At 41.9% G+C, this 16,333-nt stretch overlaps 1 protein-coding gene across 2 annotated transcripts; it reads right to left on the reverse strand.

Moving 5' to 3' along the window:
* Window positions 1-2,242: 2,242 nt before the first annotated feature.
* LOC131958562 (neural cell adhesion molecule L1) lies at window positions 2,243-13,691 on the reverse strand. Of its 2 annotated transcripts, XM_059323654.1 has the most exons (5): window positions 13,499-13,691; window positions 12,351-12,987; window positions 7,968-8,243; window positions 7,295-7,449; window positions 2,243-6,996 (listed from the first exon to the last, which is right to left on the reverse strand). In XM_059323654.1, exons 2-5 carry the CDS (start codon window positions 12,588-12,590, stop codon window positions 3,207-3,209), a joined length of 4,461 nt encoding a protein of 1,486 aa, XP_059179637.1. In that variant the 5' UTR covers window positions 12,591-12,987; window positions 13,499-13,691; the 3' UTR covers window positions 2,243-3,206. The 2 variants fall into 2 exon arrangements, with proteins under 2 accessions (XP_059179637.1, XP_059179646.1); XM_059323663.1 differs by lacking the exon at window positions 13,499-13,691 and having other exon boundaries at window positions 12,351-12,989.
* Between the last annotated feature and the right edge of the window lie 2,642 nt (window positions 13,692-16,333).

The following is a 16,333-nucleotide window of genomic DNA, read 5'->3' on the forward strand; positions in this document are numbered from 1 at the left end:
AAGATTTCTGACAGACAGACATGACAGCAACACGAGGGATCAATGTAAAAAAAAAAGTTTGCAAAAAAAATGTTCGGTTACCTTCCCCATTGGTAACCACATTAATAACATCAAATAAAAGCAGTCGGTCAGCTAACTTGTTTTAACTCTAGACCTAGAGACGGCTGGTCGAGTAGTAGAGCGCACACATGCTATCCCAAACGTCTGACGTTTGAATCCCAGCTAGGTCCAACCAGCCAGGGCACGTGATAAGACAACTCACACAATCTTTTCATATTCCCATTGCCCATACACGGCAACGTATGAACAATACACTATTGTATCACACTGATAAATCTTGCAACATGTGAACTATACATTATTATATCACACTGACAAATCTTGAAACACGTGAACTATACATTATTATATCACACTGACAAATCTTGCAATAATATATGAACTATACACTATTATATTTCGCTGACAAATCTTGCAACACGTGAACTATACACTATTATATCACACTGACAAATCTTGAAACACGTGAACTATACACTATTATATCACACTGAAAAATCTTGTAACATATGTACTATATACTATTATATCACATTGACAAATCTTGCCGTCACTGTTTTACCTTGAAAAAAAAAAACATTGACTTACAAAAAAACAGAAACGCTCAGACGTAAATCCATTACGTTCACCAGTTCTTTTAGTTTTCTTGTTACATTTTCCCAGAAATCTTAGTTTTGACAATAAGTTGTTATTCGCTTAAAAGAGGTCTAAGTACGATAGAAGTTTAGCGGTGGGGGTTTGGATGAGGTGGGTGTAGAAAAACATGTTAAGCAGAGCGTAACGAGTTTTCTGCCTGTACCAGAGTTGGGGTTATTGTTAGATTAAGATAAAGATTATAATCAGGGCTGGTGATCAGCTTAAGCTTAGAGTAATGGTACGAAAAACTGGCCAGGTATAGCATCGCACAGTGGCGTAGGCAGGGGGGTTAGGGGGGTTCATAACCCCTCCCCATAGACCCCTCGGTATATAGAAAAAGTATGAGGGGGGGTGCAAATCGAAAGTTTGAGGGGGGGATGCAAATCGAAAGTTTGAGGGGGGGGGGTGCAAATCGAAAGCAGTGTTTCTTCCAGACTTTTTTCTCCGGGGGGGGGGGGGCACTTGAAATTTTCGGGGGGGGGGGGGGGCGATAGACTTTCTTAGGGGGGTGGCGGACACTGTTAAAAGTATATATTTTCTATATAAATTATATAAATTTCATTTCGTTCGGGGGGGGGGGGGCAGTAAAAAAATTTCAGAAGAAACTCTGATCGAAAGTTTGAGGGGGATGCAAATCGAAAGTTTGTCCCCGGGTAAAAATTGGACCCCCCCCCCCCCCCCCGTTGAGACGATCCTGGCTACGCCACTGGCATCGCATAGGTTGTTTCCAGCGACCCATTGTTATTATTAAGAAATTTTATTTGCTCCATCCCTAGTTTTATGACAGGAAGTCGTTGTGTTAGGTGTTCCTCAGATGCCCTTCTGTGTTGGTCGTATTGTGTTATCTCAATAAAGACATAAAGCAAGTGTTGTCATCGGGAATACCCGCTACTACAAAACATCCACCACCTCCCTATTTTTTGCTCTGGTCCTAGATATAAGGGTAGCTTAATTTTTAGGAAATCTAACTTTTGGCACTCTTTAAAATTGAATTGTATGTGTGATTGGGATGGGGAAAATTTAAATCCTGTTTTTTTAACAATATAATTTCTGTTTACAATAGCTGGATGAGTCGACCTAGTTGGTATACCCATACTTTCTTTTCGCTTGTTAACTGCATCCCATAAACTGTTTTGTTAGAGGTGATTTACGTTATGGGCAAGGTTTTCAGAAATTCTATGTAATATGTGGTCGAGTGTCAGAGCGGCCGACTACTAACACGAAGGTTGAGTTCAGTTCACGGCCTAAAGTCTGTGGGATATCACTGAGCCCACCCAGCTTTAATGAGTACCGAACATGTGTCTGGATAAATCAGTACAGCTGTGTATAGACGTCAAATAAACTGTCCCTTCATATGCCGAGGTCAAAGAAATAAATAAACTCTACATGTCTTGTATAGACCGCCTGGTCAGTGATGGTAAAATGTAATTTAATTTAATTATATCAACTAAATGTTTTTTCACATCATCGCTTTTACATTTAAATACCTGTTTACATACCTGTTGCTATGGTGTTAGGCCCAAACAAATAAAATAACAACACAAGATTTGTCTCTTAAATATGTGTATTAAAAAAAGGCAGCTACTTCAAAATCTAAAAACAAGCATATAACGAATTTACGTTTGCGTATACAAACTGATCATATAAAAAGTTAATTTAATAAAAACATTTTTTTGTACATGCATGAAACTGACGCAGCACGTGAAGTATCATAAATAACCCTGATTGGGCGAGGGAGTTAAGTATATGTATGTCATAGAACTTCGTGTCAAAGGCTGTGTACATGTTAAGAATATCTTTGTCCAACATATAAAACTTTGGCTAAATACGGTTAAAACATGATTAGTGGTGTTTAAAAACATTTATTAAATACGACTAAAACATGATTAGTGGTGTTCAACTAGAATGTACTAAGGGACAGCTCGGTATCCTATTAGTATAAAAGAAAATCTTGATAACCTCCCCTACCACAAAAATCTTTTCCCCCCATATCGGTTTTAGTAAACATAAAAACAGACGGCTGTATTCGTTTTATCACAAAAAAATTACAAACGAACCAGAAGCTGCTTGAATACAAAAACACTTTGAAGAATATCACATAGAGAACATAGACAATATTCATGGCAGTTTTTGTCATTTTAAATGCATGCAAATTATATAGTTAAAACTTCGGCCGTGTTATAGACGCCTATGTTTAGTACATAACAAACCCTTGATTCTCATGACTCGTGTTTAGTACATAACAAACCCTTGATTCTCATGACTCTCGTGTTTAGTACATAACAAACCCTTGATTCTCGTGACTCTCGTGTTTAGTACATAACAAACCCTTGATTCTCATGACTCGTGTTTAGTACATAACAAACCCTTGATTCTCATGTCTCTCGTGTTTAGTACATAACAAACCCTTGATTCTCATGACTCTCGTGTTTAATACATAACAAACCCTTGATTCTCATGTCTCTCGTGTTTAGTACATAACAAACCCTTGATTCTCATGACTCTCGTGTTTAGTACATAACAAACCCTTGATTCTCATGACTCTCCAACTCGCGAGTGTAACGCCTGGGTGATGCTCGAACCCGCTCCGCCTGCGGGGATTCTTGCAGTCTCCTGGCCGGGGACCTCGCCTGGCGGCTCTCTGGGGAGCTGGGCTGAAATCTCGATGCTTCCGGTGAGCTCTGCGGGCTGTCGCGCCCCCCGTTTCTGGCGCCCGCCCTCTGTTTAAGGTCGACGCTCTTTCTCTTGGAGAGCTTGATCTGGTGGGAGACAACCACGGCAGCCGTCAGGGCAATGAGAGCTGCGCAGATACAGATGAGGATGATGGCTAGCAGCTTCCAGGATATGCTGTAGCTGATCTTCGTGTCTTCTAGGGCGTCGGTGCTGAACTCGGAGTAGGGCGTGGTCACGTTTTTGCACTCTGAATAAGGCCCGACCCCCGCCGAGTTTTGAGCCGCCACGCAGAGCATGTATTTCTTGTGTTCTTGGAGGTTCTCAACAACCCAGGCGCTGGCGTTAGCGGATGGGACCTCGACGATCCGCTGATTTTGAGAACCGTCCAGCAGGTTGACTGAAATCTTGAAGCCAGTGACCCCCGGTGTGAGTAGAGTTGAATCTGTCGGCAAAGTCCAGTTGACCTGGGCGCTGTTGGCGTTGACAGCCCGCAGGCCGTTGATGACTGGAATTACCCGCGGGGGTTGGTCTCGAACCTGGAATGAAACAGTGACGACGTCGCTTTTGGTGTTGGTTTGTTTATTGTAGGCGAAGATCTGGATGGAATACATGCCCAGGTTAAGTCCAGAAAACGAGGCGGAGGGTGAAGACAAAACCCCGACCATGGCTTCCTTGATGGGGTTAGAACCCGCGTCCTGTAACACGACGGTGATGACCGTGTCCTCCGGCCGGCCGTTGAGGGGGTCGGGGTTGTTCCACGTGACGGATACGCTCCTGTTGGCCACGGCGACCGTGACGTTTGTCACCGCTGCAGGGGCGGCGGCTAGGGTGGTGACGCTGGAGGGGGTGGACAGCGGCCCCGGCCACAGGGCGTTGAGTAGAGACGCCCGGATGTTGTACATCGTGTTGGGCCTCAGGTTCTGAACGTTGGCTTCTATGTGGTACGCGTAGGCTAGTCCGTCGGATACTATCGACACGCTGACGTCATTAGAAGCGGCGGCGGCGGCTCCTGGCACAGCGCCTGTTGACGCCCCCGCACAGGAAACTGCATACGCGGGGTCTCTCACAACCCCCCTCTCAGCCAGCAGGTAATCGTCCACGGTGCCAGAGAAATAAAAAGTCTGGTTTCCCACGTCTGCTGAGTTCTGGCTGCTCCACTGGACCAACATCCTGTCCGGCATCAGACCTTGTATGGGCAGTTTGGTGTCTGACGTCACCAGGATGCTACTGGACTTAGGCACCAGCCTAGAAATGACCACCAGTGGAGGGACAACCAGACTTAGCCCAATTTGTCCAAAATCGTTTCTAGCGGTACACGTGTACTCGTTTTGTATTTTAGTTTTTATCACATACATAATGTTATTTATAACCCGATGTCCTTCCATACTTAAAACATCAACGCCATTCGACGAATAAGTAACAGTAGAGTATGGCATACCGGTTGTTACACATTCCACCGAAACTTCATTTTCATAATCTTGTGAAACTACCGCCCTCACATATGGATTAGCATAATTAATGTTTAAACTTGTGTTCTCTACTCTACAACCAATCAAATTACACGCCTTGCAAATCCATAACCCGCCATGTTGACCTACATTTAAAGTATTTATAAATACCTTTGACGTCACGTACCCAGCATTCTGATCGGAAATTATAAGTAAACCGCTTCCGCCTGGAGGGGAAAGTTCAACTTTCAGAGGCGTGATCCAGGATATGTTAGGCAAGGGAGAACCCCACGCTCGGCAAGAAAGGGTCGCAGGTTGGGTGCTGTCGGCAGAGACAGGGGTCTCGATGGTCAAGTTGCTAGGCAAAAAGTTGACATCCATGTAAGCGGGGCTTGAGGTGGAGTTTCCGTCTGGGTTGTTCAGCGAACAGAAGTACCAGCTGGCGTCTTGTCTATCCACACAGGTGAAGTAAAGATCACCACTGGATAGAATCTGAATCCTTGAGATCTGGCTAGTAACATTTGGTACGTTTGTTCTCCTGTCTAAAATAATTTGACCAAGGAACTGAACACCTAGACTGGTAGACTTGTACCAGGATATTTCAAACGGTGAGGTACTGTTTCCTCTGCATCGTAATGTCGCGTTAGATAACTCAGATACAGTGAGGTTCGACGGTGCCTCTATCACGTAAGGTAAGCTAGACAGAACCAGGTACGCCGATACAGACGCCTGCCCGGCTTGGTTAGTGGCCAGACAGGTGTACTCACCAATATCAGACGTGCCGATGTCTTTTATCTCGATGGTGCCGTTCGCGTCGACGCTAATCCGCGAAGTAGGGTATTGCAGCTTGGCGCGGTTAAACAGCCATCTTTGTGACGGAACGGGAATCCCCACACTGTAACACTCTAGACTAGCGCTACCGCCTAACATCACAGTCTGGTTTACGGGCGAAATGTCAAATTTAGGGAAAGTTATAACGCGGACGATGGCGAGTTCGAAACTAGATCCGATGCTGTTTGTGGCGTAGCAAGTGTACAACCCCGCATAATTTTCGCGAATGTTCGCGATCTGCAGGGATGTTTTATTGATTAAAGAAAATCGCGAGTCCGGACTAAACGTCACCAATGTCATGTTGTCGGTAGGCCCTCGGTCTGTGATTAAAGACCTCCACACTTTGACCAAATCCATCGCTTGGATAGCGAGATCAACAAAGTATCTGAAGTACCAGGACACGGAGGCTTGCGGGTTCGAACCCACCTCGCACTTGAGCACAACCGTATCGCCTTCAATGGTGCCTTGGGTAGTCGGGGAGGCTATGAAGTACGGCAGACCTGAAATAGAAACATACGCGGATGCTTGGGCTGACCCTACCGTGTTAGCAGCAATACACGTGAACTGACCCTCGTGGGTTCGATTCGTTTTCCTGACCAGCAGCGTTCCGTTGTTTAGCAAAACTTCGTTTGAGAAACCATCACTCGTGTATTGAGAAATATTCAACGAGTCAGGGAGTGACCAGGTTATGTTAGGGTTAGGGTTACCGCTAGCTGTACAGGCTAGTCTCAGTTCACTCCCTTCCCTGACTTCCGTGTTCTGAGGCGAGACGAGAAAAAGGGGGGAGAACTGTACGTTGACAAACGCACTGGTAGTTACCTCCCCTTCTTGACTCTTCAGCCTGCAGTAGTACATTCCCCTATCGAGGCGCGTTACGTTGTTGACAGCCAGAGTGCCGTTGTCGTAAAGGGCGGCTCTGTCTAAAACTGAAGAATTTCCCGACACCGCCCGGCCATCACTGGTCAGCGACTGACCGTCGGGAAACGACCATATGACGATAGGTTTAGGGTTACCATCTCCCTTACAGTTAAGCGTCAGACGGTCTCCTTCGTTCAACGTTGCCGGGGTGGGTAGGACGATTAACGTCGGAAACAGGGGCTTCCCCTCCACACGGAGACTGACACTGACTGACGTCATACCCCGGATGTTGGACCACTCGCAGACGTACGTGCCAATGGAATCCGTGCTCACGTTGTACAGGGTCAGACTTCCGGTATCCGTGTCAACAGAGGCGGATGACGTGGGGCTAGAGAACGGAACTGGGTCAGAAGCCGCGGGACTCTGGAACCTCCAGAGGTTCTGGGCTTTAGGGTCACTGGTCACTGGACACTTGAAGGTGACGTTGTAGCTGTAATAATGGACATTGGGTTATTCTAGATGCAACAGTAAACATTAAGTATCAGACTGCACTAACTTTACAAGAAACTACGAGGTGTAAACATAAAAGCTGAAAGAAAAACCAGGAACTGACATATTTTATCGAAAATTTTGAAAACCACAATGTGTATTGTAAAAAAAAGTTTTTTTTTTGTCTACTATACGGAAGTAATGGTTCGAGTCTTAAAGGAAATCGTTTGTCCACACAACTCTGATGGGTACCTGATTCACATTAGGGAAACTTTGGGGTCAGCTTCAACTAGACTCACCTGACAGGTACAATCTGGTCAGCTGGAGGTGAAGTTATCACAGGTGGACCTAACACGCGCACAGAAACTGTCGAGGTACTTATTGGCTGTGTAAGTGTAATGTGACTCACATTACACGTGTAATTACCGGAATCAGCGTAACTCAACTTGTCGATCTAAAAAAATCAGAAATAAAAAATTAGAAATAATTAGACTTAAAATAATCCACACGAAACGCATGCCATCGTCTTACAAAAGTAAACATCACAAACCTCTACTATAGCATGAACACTTTTAAAAAATTCAATTACCTACAAGTCAATGCTAAAATATTGTATCTAATTGCCTTTCACAGATATACGAACAAAATATTGTACCTTTCACAGACATACCATCAAAATATTGTTTCCAACTAACGTTACAGGCATACCATCATAATATTGTACCCAACGACCATTCACAACCATACCATCAAAATTTTGTACCACCGATCTTTACAGAAATACCATCAAAATATTGTAACCAACTACCTTTACAGACATACTATCAAAATGTTGTACCAGCGATCTTTACAGACATACCATCAAAATGTTGTACCAGCAATATTTACAGACATACCATCAAAATATTGTACCCTTCGACCTTTACAGACTTACCATCAAAATATTGTACCCAACAACTTTCACAGACATACCATCAAAATGTTGTATCCAAAGTCCATCTCCACGGCCTTGACCCCGGCAGAAAATGCCAGACCAGTTCCGTCCTTGATCCAGGTGAAGCTGGGGGCGGGTCTGGCGTCCACCCTACAGCCCAACTCCAGCGTGTTGCTGAGGTCTGTCCTGTTATTCGACGTCAGCGTCAGGGTGGTGAGGTTGATGTAGGCAGCCCGCAGCCAGGCTGTGGTGATGATGTAGCTGGTGCCAGTGTTGGCGAGACACGAGTACTGACCCATCTGGGCTTGCTGCACCTGTCGGTAAAACAATAGGTGCTAGGGCAGTGGTTCTTAACCTTTTGGAGGTACCTAACCTTCCAGTTTCATGTGCGCATTCACTGAACCTTTCTTAATCGTCCGCAATGACAAAATCTGATCGTTAATCATACGAGTCAGGTTGTGCCTCGACCTACGCCGAACCCCGGAGACTGACTTACCGAACGCCTGGGGTTCAATCGAACCCAGGTTAAGAACCATTGTGCTAGAGGGTTCCACGGGAGATGGTAATAATACGGATATACGTGTTTCCTTATGGAGGTGGGGTTGAGGGGGATAAATGATAGCCTTAATTACCTCCCGTTTGAAACATTTTACAATGTCCCCAGGGCCTGCGCTACCTATAAGGCGAACTAGGCGGTCGCCTAGGGCGCCATCCCTAGGGGGCGCAAAATGTTTAATCGTTATTATAAAAAAAAGTACCAAATAATTAATAACTTTTATAAAGGAGAAGCGATCTATTTCGGAACCCAGGACGAACTATCAATTTTGCACCCCATTCCCAAAAATAGGTCTATGTAGGCTTCTTTTATTTATTCGCGATAGTGAGAATGCAACCCCACTTCCCTAATTTGGAAAGGTCGGGGCGCTTTTTACCAGTCACTTTGCTTTTTTAATTTGGTGTCACATAATTGATGTAGAAAACAATTAAATAAGTTCGAAATTTAAATTTCTAATTTTAATAGGGCTTGTCAGTCTCGTTTTCTCTGACTTTGAATTAGAAATATGTTCTGGTTTATTGAGTTTAGTAATGACGGGGTGTTTAAAGTATTGTCACTTGTTTGGTAAGTGTTGATGAATCGTTTAGATTTGGGAGTAACGGCGGAAGGCTGTTGCTCATATGGTTTCGTAGGTATTAAGTATCGAAGTGTTAAAATGTCATAATTTTTTATTCGGCTTTTTTTGTAGATGAAGGTAAAGTGGAATTTAATTCGTAACAGAGAAATGAGAATGCAGGTGATGAAGTATCGGTGTTCGGAAATAGAACTTTTTTTGCAATTAAGCTCTGTCGTTTGTCATCAATATTGAATAGAAGTATGTTATAATAAAGCTACCGTTTTCGGACTTTTAAACAATACTTACAGTTAGGTATTCAATAGTTAGAATATATTGTTTTTACAAGCTTTCATAGCTAATATAAAAGTTTTGTTATAATTATTACGTAATGAAATTTAGAGCAGCGTTTTATTGTGTTTTCCAAGCATGTCTTAGTTAAACTTGGTTAGTTTAGCTATTCTTGTGACAGTTGTTTCCCTTAAATAAAATTTTGGTATTTGGATTTTCAAATGGGAGGTAATTCGTTGCTTAACTTTACATTTATTCCAAAATCTTGCACCTTAGGTTGACCGCTTACATATAAATATAACTTTAAGTTATTATTTGCTATTGTAAAAATTATATAGAGCTTAAGTTATAAAAAAATAGTTTGGTAGGTTTTTTTTAGCATTATGAGGTTGAAAAACAAAAACATCAGTTGCCGTTGTAGATTGCAATACTTAATGTTAATGTTAGCAGACATACAGTCTTAGTCGTAAATTAAACATCTAATTAATTGTCTTTTCATATTTTCACCCTCTCCTTAAGGATTTAGATCTATATATAACTATTTTAGGCTGGAATCTATCATTTATAACCTTTTATTTTTCAAAACCAAAAAATCTTTACATAACCACACAATATAGACATTTTACGATTACAAATAAAGACAGTCAAGCTAAACAGGTAAGTTCCGTTTTGGAACTCACCTTGGGAGTTCTACGGAGAGCCCAACACTACAGGGACTGTGGTTTTTTTTTTAGTGTTTTTTTCCAGACTTTTCTCCCGGGAGGGGAGGGGGGAGCACTCAAAATTTCTAAAGTACAAAATAGACTCGTGGACAGCAACAATTTCAATAAAGTGTGATTACGCTGGCCAACTGGAATTGAAGGAATTAGTACAAACTTTTGAGACGAAGGAGGCAAGTAAAATTTGATTTTGATGTCTACTTATAACATGTGTGGAATTGATAATAAATTAATATGTCACTTTTAATTAATTGTTTTCTTATACACATGTTTTAGTAATTAATTTGTGTGAAAGGGGGCGTTTTAATAAGTTTTGCCTAGGGCGCGAAATAACCTGGCGCCGGCACTATAGGTCCCAGAATATATTAAACTATCAAAAGATAATCTAATACCTATTGATAACTAACGAGATGCCTCGTAGCTACTCCTATAGTTTTAATGACAAAAAATGTTTCATAAGGTCAAGTTACCTCCCCTTTAAAGCACTTTGCGGAAGTCCCAATTCAAATATGTACAACTTTATTAAAATAAGTTTCGTAAACAAAAAAACCCTCAGAAAAGCGATAACTCAACAAGCAGACGATAAAAGCAACAAAGTAAAATTGTAATCCAATTAACTACAACTTAAATGTACATATTATAATTACTGCTTCGATTACATTAAAAAAATTATTGGGGCATAAAACTTAATAGGGTATATTTAACTCGGTAACTTTATATTTATGTGTAGGCCTCTAAGGATCTTATGCCTTTAGATGTTTGGTTATCTGCCATAAAGATAACGTTATTTGTCATCAGGATAACATCAGGCAAATTGTTATCGTGAGTTATAGTTTGATAAAAAGTTAGCAGTACCGCCGTAAGGTTAAAACGACTCACCTGTGAAGTGTCCCATTAGTAAACACAACAGTACTGCCGTAATGTAACGACTCACCTGTGAAGTGTCCCGTTAGTAAACACAACAGTACTGCCGTAATGTTAAACCAACTCACCTGCTTGATGTGGAGTGTCCCATTAGTAAACACAGCAGTACCGCCGTAATGTTAAACCAACTCACCTGCTTGATGTGGAGTGTCCCATTAGTAAACATAGCAGTACCGCCGTAATGTTAAAACACCTCACCTGTGAAGTGTCCCATTACTAAACATAGCAGTACCGCCGTAATGTTAAACCAACTCACCTGCTTGATGTGGAGTGTCCCATTAGTAAACATAGCAGTACCGCCGTAATGTTAAAACACCTCACCTGTGAAGTGTCCCATTACTAAACATAGCAGAACCGCCGTAAGGTTAAACCAACTCACCTGCTTGATGTTGAGTGTCCCGTTAGTAAACACAGCAGTACCGCCGTAATGTTAAACCAACTCACCTGTGAAGTGTCCCATTAGTAAACACAGCAGTACCGCCTTAATGTTAAAACACCTCACCTGCTTGATGTTGAGTGTCCCATTACTAAACACAGCAGTACCGCCGTAATGTTAAACCAACTCACCTGTGAAGTGTCCCATTAGTAAACACAGCAGTACCGCCTTAATGTTAAAACACCTCACCTGTTTGATGTTGAGTGTCCCGTTAGTAAACACAACAGTACCGCCGTAATGTAACAACTCACCTGCTTGATGTGGAGTGTCCCATTAGTAAACACAGCAGTACCGCCGTAATGTAACAACTCACCTGCTTGATGTGGAGTGTCCCATTAGTAAACACAGCAGTACCGCCGTAATGTAACAACTCACCTGCTTGATGTGGAGTGTCCCATTAGTAAACATAGCAGTACCGCCGTAATGTTAAACCAACTCACCTGCTTGATGTGGAGCGTCCCATTACTAAACATAGCAATACCGCCGTAATGTTAAACCAACTCACCTGCTTGATGTGGAGCGTCCCATTACTAAACATAGCAATACCGCCGTAATGTTAAACCAACTCACCTGCTTGATGTGGAGCGTCCCATTACTAAACACAGCAGTACCGCCCTAATGTACCCACTCACCTGTCTGATGTGGAGTGTCCCATTGGTAAACACAACAGTACCGCCGTAATGTACCCACTCACCTGTCTGATGTGGAGTGTCCCATTAGTAAACACAGCAGTACCGCCGTAATGTACCCACTCACCTGTCTGATGTGGAGTGTCCCATTAGTAAACACAGCAGTACCGCCGTAATGTACCCACTCACCTGTCTGATGTGGAGTGTCCCATTAGTAAACACAGCAGTACCGCCGTAATGTACCCACTCACCTGTCTGATGTGGAGTGTCCCATTAGTAAACACAACAGTACCGCCGTAATGTACCCACTCACCTGCCTAATGTGGAGTGTCCCATTAGTAAACACAAGAAAGTTTTGATCGCTGCTCACGTCACCGTCCTGAAACCTCCAGCTGTAGCTCACGCCCCCCGGAGCTGACGTCTTGTTGACGCTGCACGTCCACCAGAACGGACTTCCGGTCAGAACGTACTGGTCAGTGAGGGGCGGGGAGAACTCCAGTGAGAGGACCCCAGCTGCCAGGGTCAGGGTTAGCCAGCAGACTACCGTTGCCATGGCAATGAACTCGTCAAGATACGCAGACGTCTTCAGTGAAAGTGCCGTGCCCGAAAGTCTTCAGTGACGGTCATGCTATGTAGGTCAGTGTGTCGGTCATGCTGTATAGGTCAGTGTGACGGTCATGCTGTATAGGTCAGTGTGACGGTCATGCTGTATAGGTAAGTCAGGCTTGTGATATCAGATCAGTACCCAACCATCATGGTAAAATAACGGTACGTCTAACATACAAAACACGGCTGACGACCTCACATTGTGTGACAAGTAAAGTGCATAAAATAACATTGATTTTAACTCCAGCAGCAAATCCAATGATTTGTTGTGTCCGTATGTGTTAGCAAAAGTTGTAATTTATACAGCAAGTTGCTGACACTCCATTACTATGCAGTTTTAAAATCTGAAATTAAAAAAAAAAATTACGCCGATTATCTCACAAGTTAAAAATGACTATATTAAAAAAAACATATCAACAACATATAACAATATATCTAGTCGATAAAAAATAACTTAAAAAAACTAAATGAATAAAAATAAAATAATGTGAGATGTATTCTTCGTACACGGCTAAAGTTTTAAATGTTTAAAAACTGAACTTAATAAAATTGACATGGATCTATTGTACATGATATTCAATTATTGATTTACAAACATATAATACTCAGTTTAAATTTGGTAATGATAATACAAATAATGATAAAGATATAAAAAAAAAGATTATAAGAGTATTATTGAAAATAAAGAGAATGATAAAACTATGTCTAACGACACAAATGAAATCTGTAATGAATTCCCAACTAATAATAAAAACTACAATGATGTAAAAAAACTATAAGTCTAATACTAAACAATTTCAAACAAAATAGTAAACAATAACAAAACTATTATCACAAAATCCAGCTTTAACTCACCTGATTGTCCAAAAATTACTTTTAAATCGATCTATATAGACATTGAATTGATACGTCTTTTTACTCCACTAAAACAAAATAAATACAGTTGTTCACTAAATACAGTCATGTCGTTTACTCACTATTTGCGTGTGATGTGTTGCTTTAAGCACACCACCATTGACCGCCGAGAGTACACAGACGCACGTGCATCCAGGTGTGGCGGACACGCCATTATCCGGTGTGTCGCGCACAACATCTGTTACCACTCACCGTATCCAGACCAGGGGTGGGGAATGTCACGTGACATGAGATCAATACAAGGTTTGATTTTTTTTTTTACTTACCTGGTGATCATGTTTTGAAGTTTGTAGCATCCAGATAATGCTAAGTGCAAGATATAACAGATGGCAGAAATACGTGATACAGATGGCAGAAATACGTGATACAGATGGCAGAAATACGTGATACAGATGGCAGAAATACGTGATAGAGATGGCAGAAATACGTGATAGAGATGGCAGAAATACGTGATAGAGATGGCAGAAATACGTGATAGAGATGGCAGAAATACGTGATACAGATGGCAGAAATACGTGATACAGATGGCAAAAATACGTGATACAGATGGCAGAAATACGTGAGACAGATGGCAAAAATACGTGATAGAGATGGCAGAAATACGTGATACAGATGGCAGAAATACGTGATACAGATGGCAAAAATACGTGATACAGATGGCAAAAATACGTGATACAGATGGCAAAAATAGGTGATACAGATGGCAGAAATACGTGATACAGATGGCAGAAATACGTGATACAGATGGCAAAAATACGTGATACAGATGGTAGAAATACGTGATACAGATGGCAAAAATACGTGATACAGATGGCAAAAATACGTGATACAGATGTCAGAAATACGTGATACAGATGGCAGAAATACGTGATACAGATGGTAGAAATACGTGATACAGATGGCAGAATTACGTGATACAGATGTCAGAAATACGTGATACAGATGGCAGAATTACGTGATACAGATGGTAGAATTACGTGATACAGATGGCAAGCATACGTGATACAGATGGCAGAAATACGTGATACAGATGGCAAAAATACGTGATACAGATGTCAGAAATACGTGATACAGATGGCAGAAATACGTGATACAGATGGTAGAAATACGTTATACAGATGGCAGAATTACGTGATACAGATGTCAGAAATACGTGATACAGATGGCAGAATTACGTGATACAGATGGCAAGCATACGTGATACAGATGGCAGAAATACGTGATACAGATGGCAGAAATACGTGATACAGATGGCAAGCATACGTGATACAGATGGCAAGCATACGTGATACAGATGGCAGAAATACGTGATACAGATGGCAGAAATACGTGATACAGATGGCAAGCATACGTGATACAGATGGCAGAAATACGTGATACAGATGGCAGAAATACGTGATACAGATGGCAGAAATACGTGATACAGATGGCAAAAATACGTGATACAGATGGCAAAAATACGTGATACAGATGGCAAAAATACGTGATACAGATGGCAGAAATACGTGATACAGATGGTAGAAATACGTGATACAGATGGCAGAAATACGTGATAAAGATGGCAGAAATACGTGATACAGATGGCAGAAATACGTGATAAAGATGTCAGAAATACGTGGTATTGCTGATATAGGATAAACTTGTACAAATTGTGGGTAAGTGACTAGGAATGTGAAAAACACATTCATAAGAAAACAGAATCACAGACCTAAAGTAGATGAAATAAAAGCTAAATTTAAAAATATAAACAACTTTGTTCTATGCTTCGAATTGTGTTTATAATCAAAATTTCAAACTTAAATTGATTAAAGAATGTCTATTTGGAAATATTATTTATTATCTAATATTAACATTTTTCGGGCAAACGGCCTTCGGGCAAGTGGCATTCGGGCATTTGTCGCATTCGGGCAAGTGTCCATTCGGGCATTTGTCCCATTCGGGCAAGTGTCCATTCGGGCATTTGTCCCATTCGGGCAAGTGTCCATTCGGGCATTTGTCGCATTCGGGCAAGTGTCCATTCGGGCGTTTGTCGCATTCGGGCAAGTGTCCATTCGGGCAAACGGCATTCGGGCAAGTGTCTTTCGGGAAAACGTCCGGCTCCCGTGTGTCTAGCCTGTGTTAGCTTGATTTACACTAGTTCTACTGACGTATATCGATAGTATGTGAACAGCGGTAGGCGGCGGTTGGTAATGAGAGGCGGGGGGGGGGGGGGGGTGTTGGTGAGAATGGTGGGGGTGGCTAAGGAAAGGGTATTATTGGGGGGGGGGGGGTTGGTAGGGTGAGTGAGTTTGGTAGAGGTGGGGAGGGTGGGGTTTTGCATATGCATATATATATATATATATATATATATATATATATATATATATATATATATATATATATATATATATATATATATATATGATTTACTTATTTCTTTTGAGCAGCTCTCTGCATAGACTTGAATTGTTGATCCAAATTATTGTGGGAAATAAAACCGATTGACGCTCAAAAACATAATTGTAAATGACCATTCTTTTTTCTGACTCCTGTTTCACAGCAGATGAACACTCGCGTCAATGTCCACATTGACACGAGTCACATGTCACCCTCTCTGATTATTTCTTGGATACTGACTCGCCATTCATGGAGCTCACCCTAGTGACGCCTTAGCCCAAAAGTTGCGCAGCTTTAGAGAGCGACATAACTGATGGTGGTAAGGGCCGGCTTCCGTAATATTGTACGTGTTTTTTGGACTGAAATCTGCAAGTGAAACATAATTTTGCGTGTCATTTA

The sequence above is a fragment of the Physella acuta genome, unplaced genomic scaffold, assembly GCF_028476545.2.
Source record: "Physella acuta isolate Inbredline_101_S28 unplaced genomic scaffold, ASM2847654v3 ptg000085l, whole genome shotgun sequence".
Taxonomy (NCBI): Eukaryota; Metazoa; Mollusca; class Gastropoda; family Physidae; genus Physella; species Physella acuta.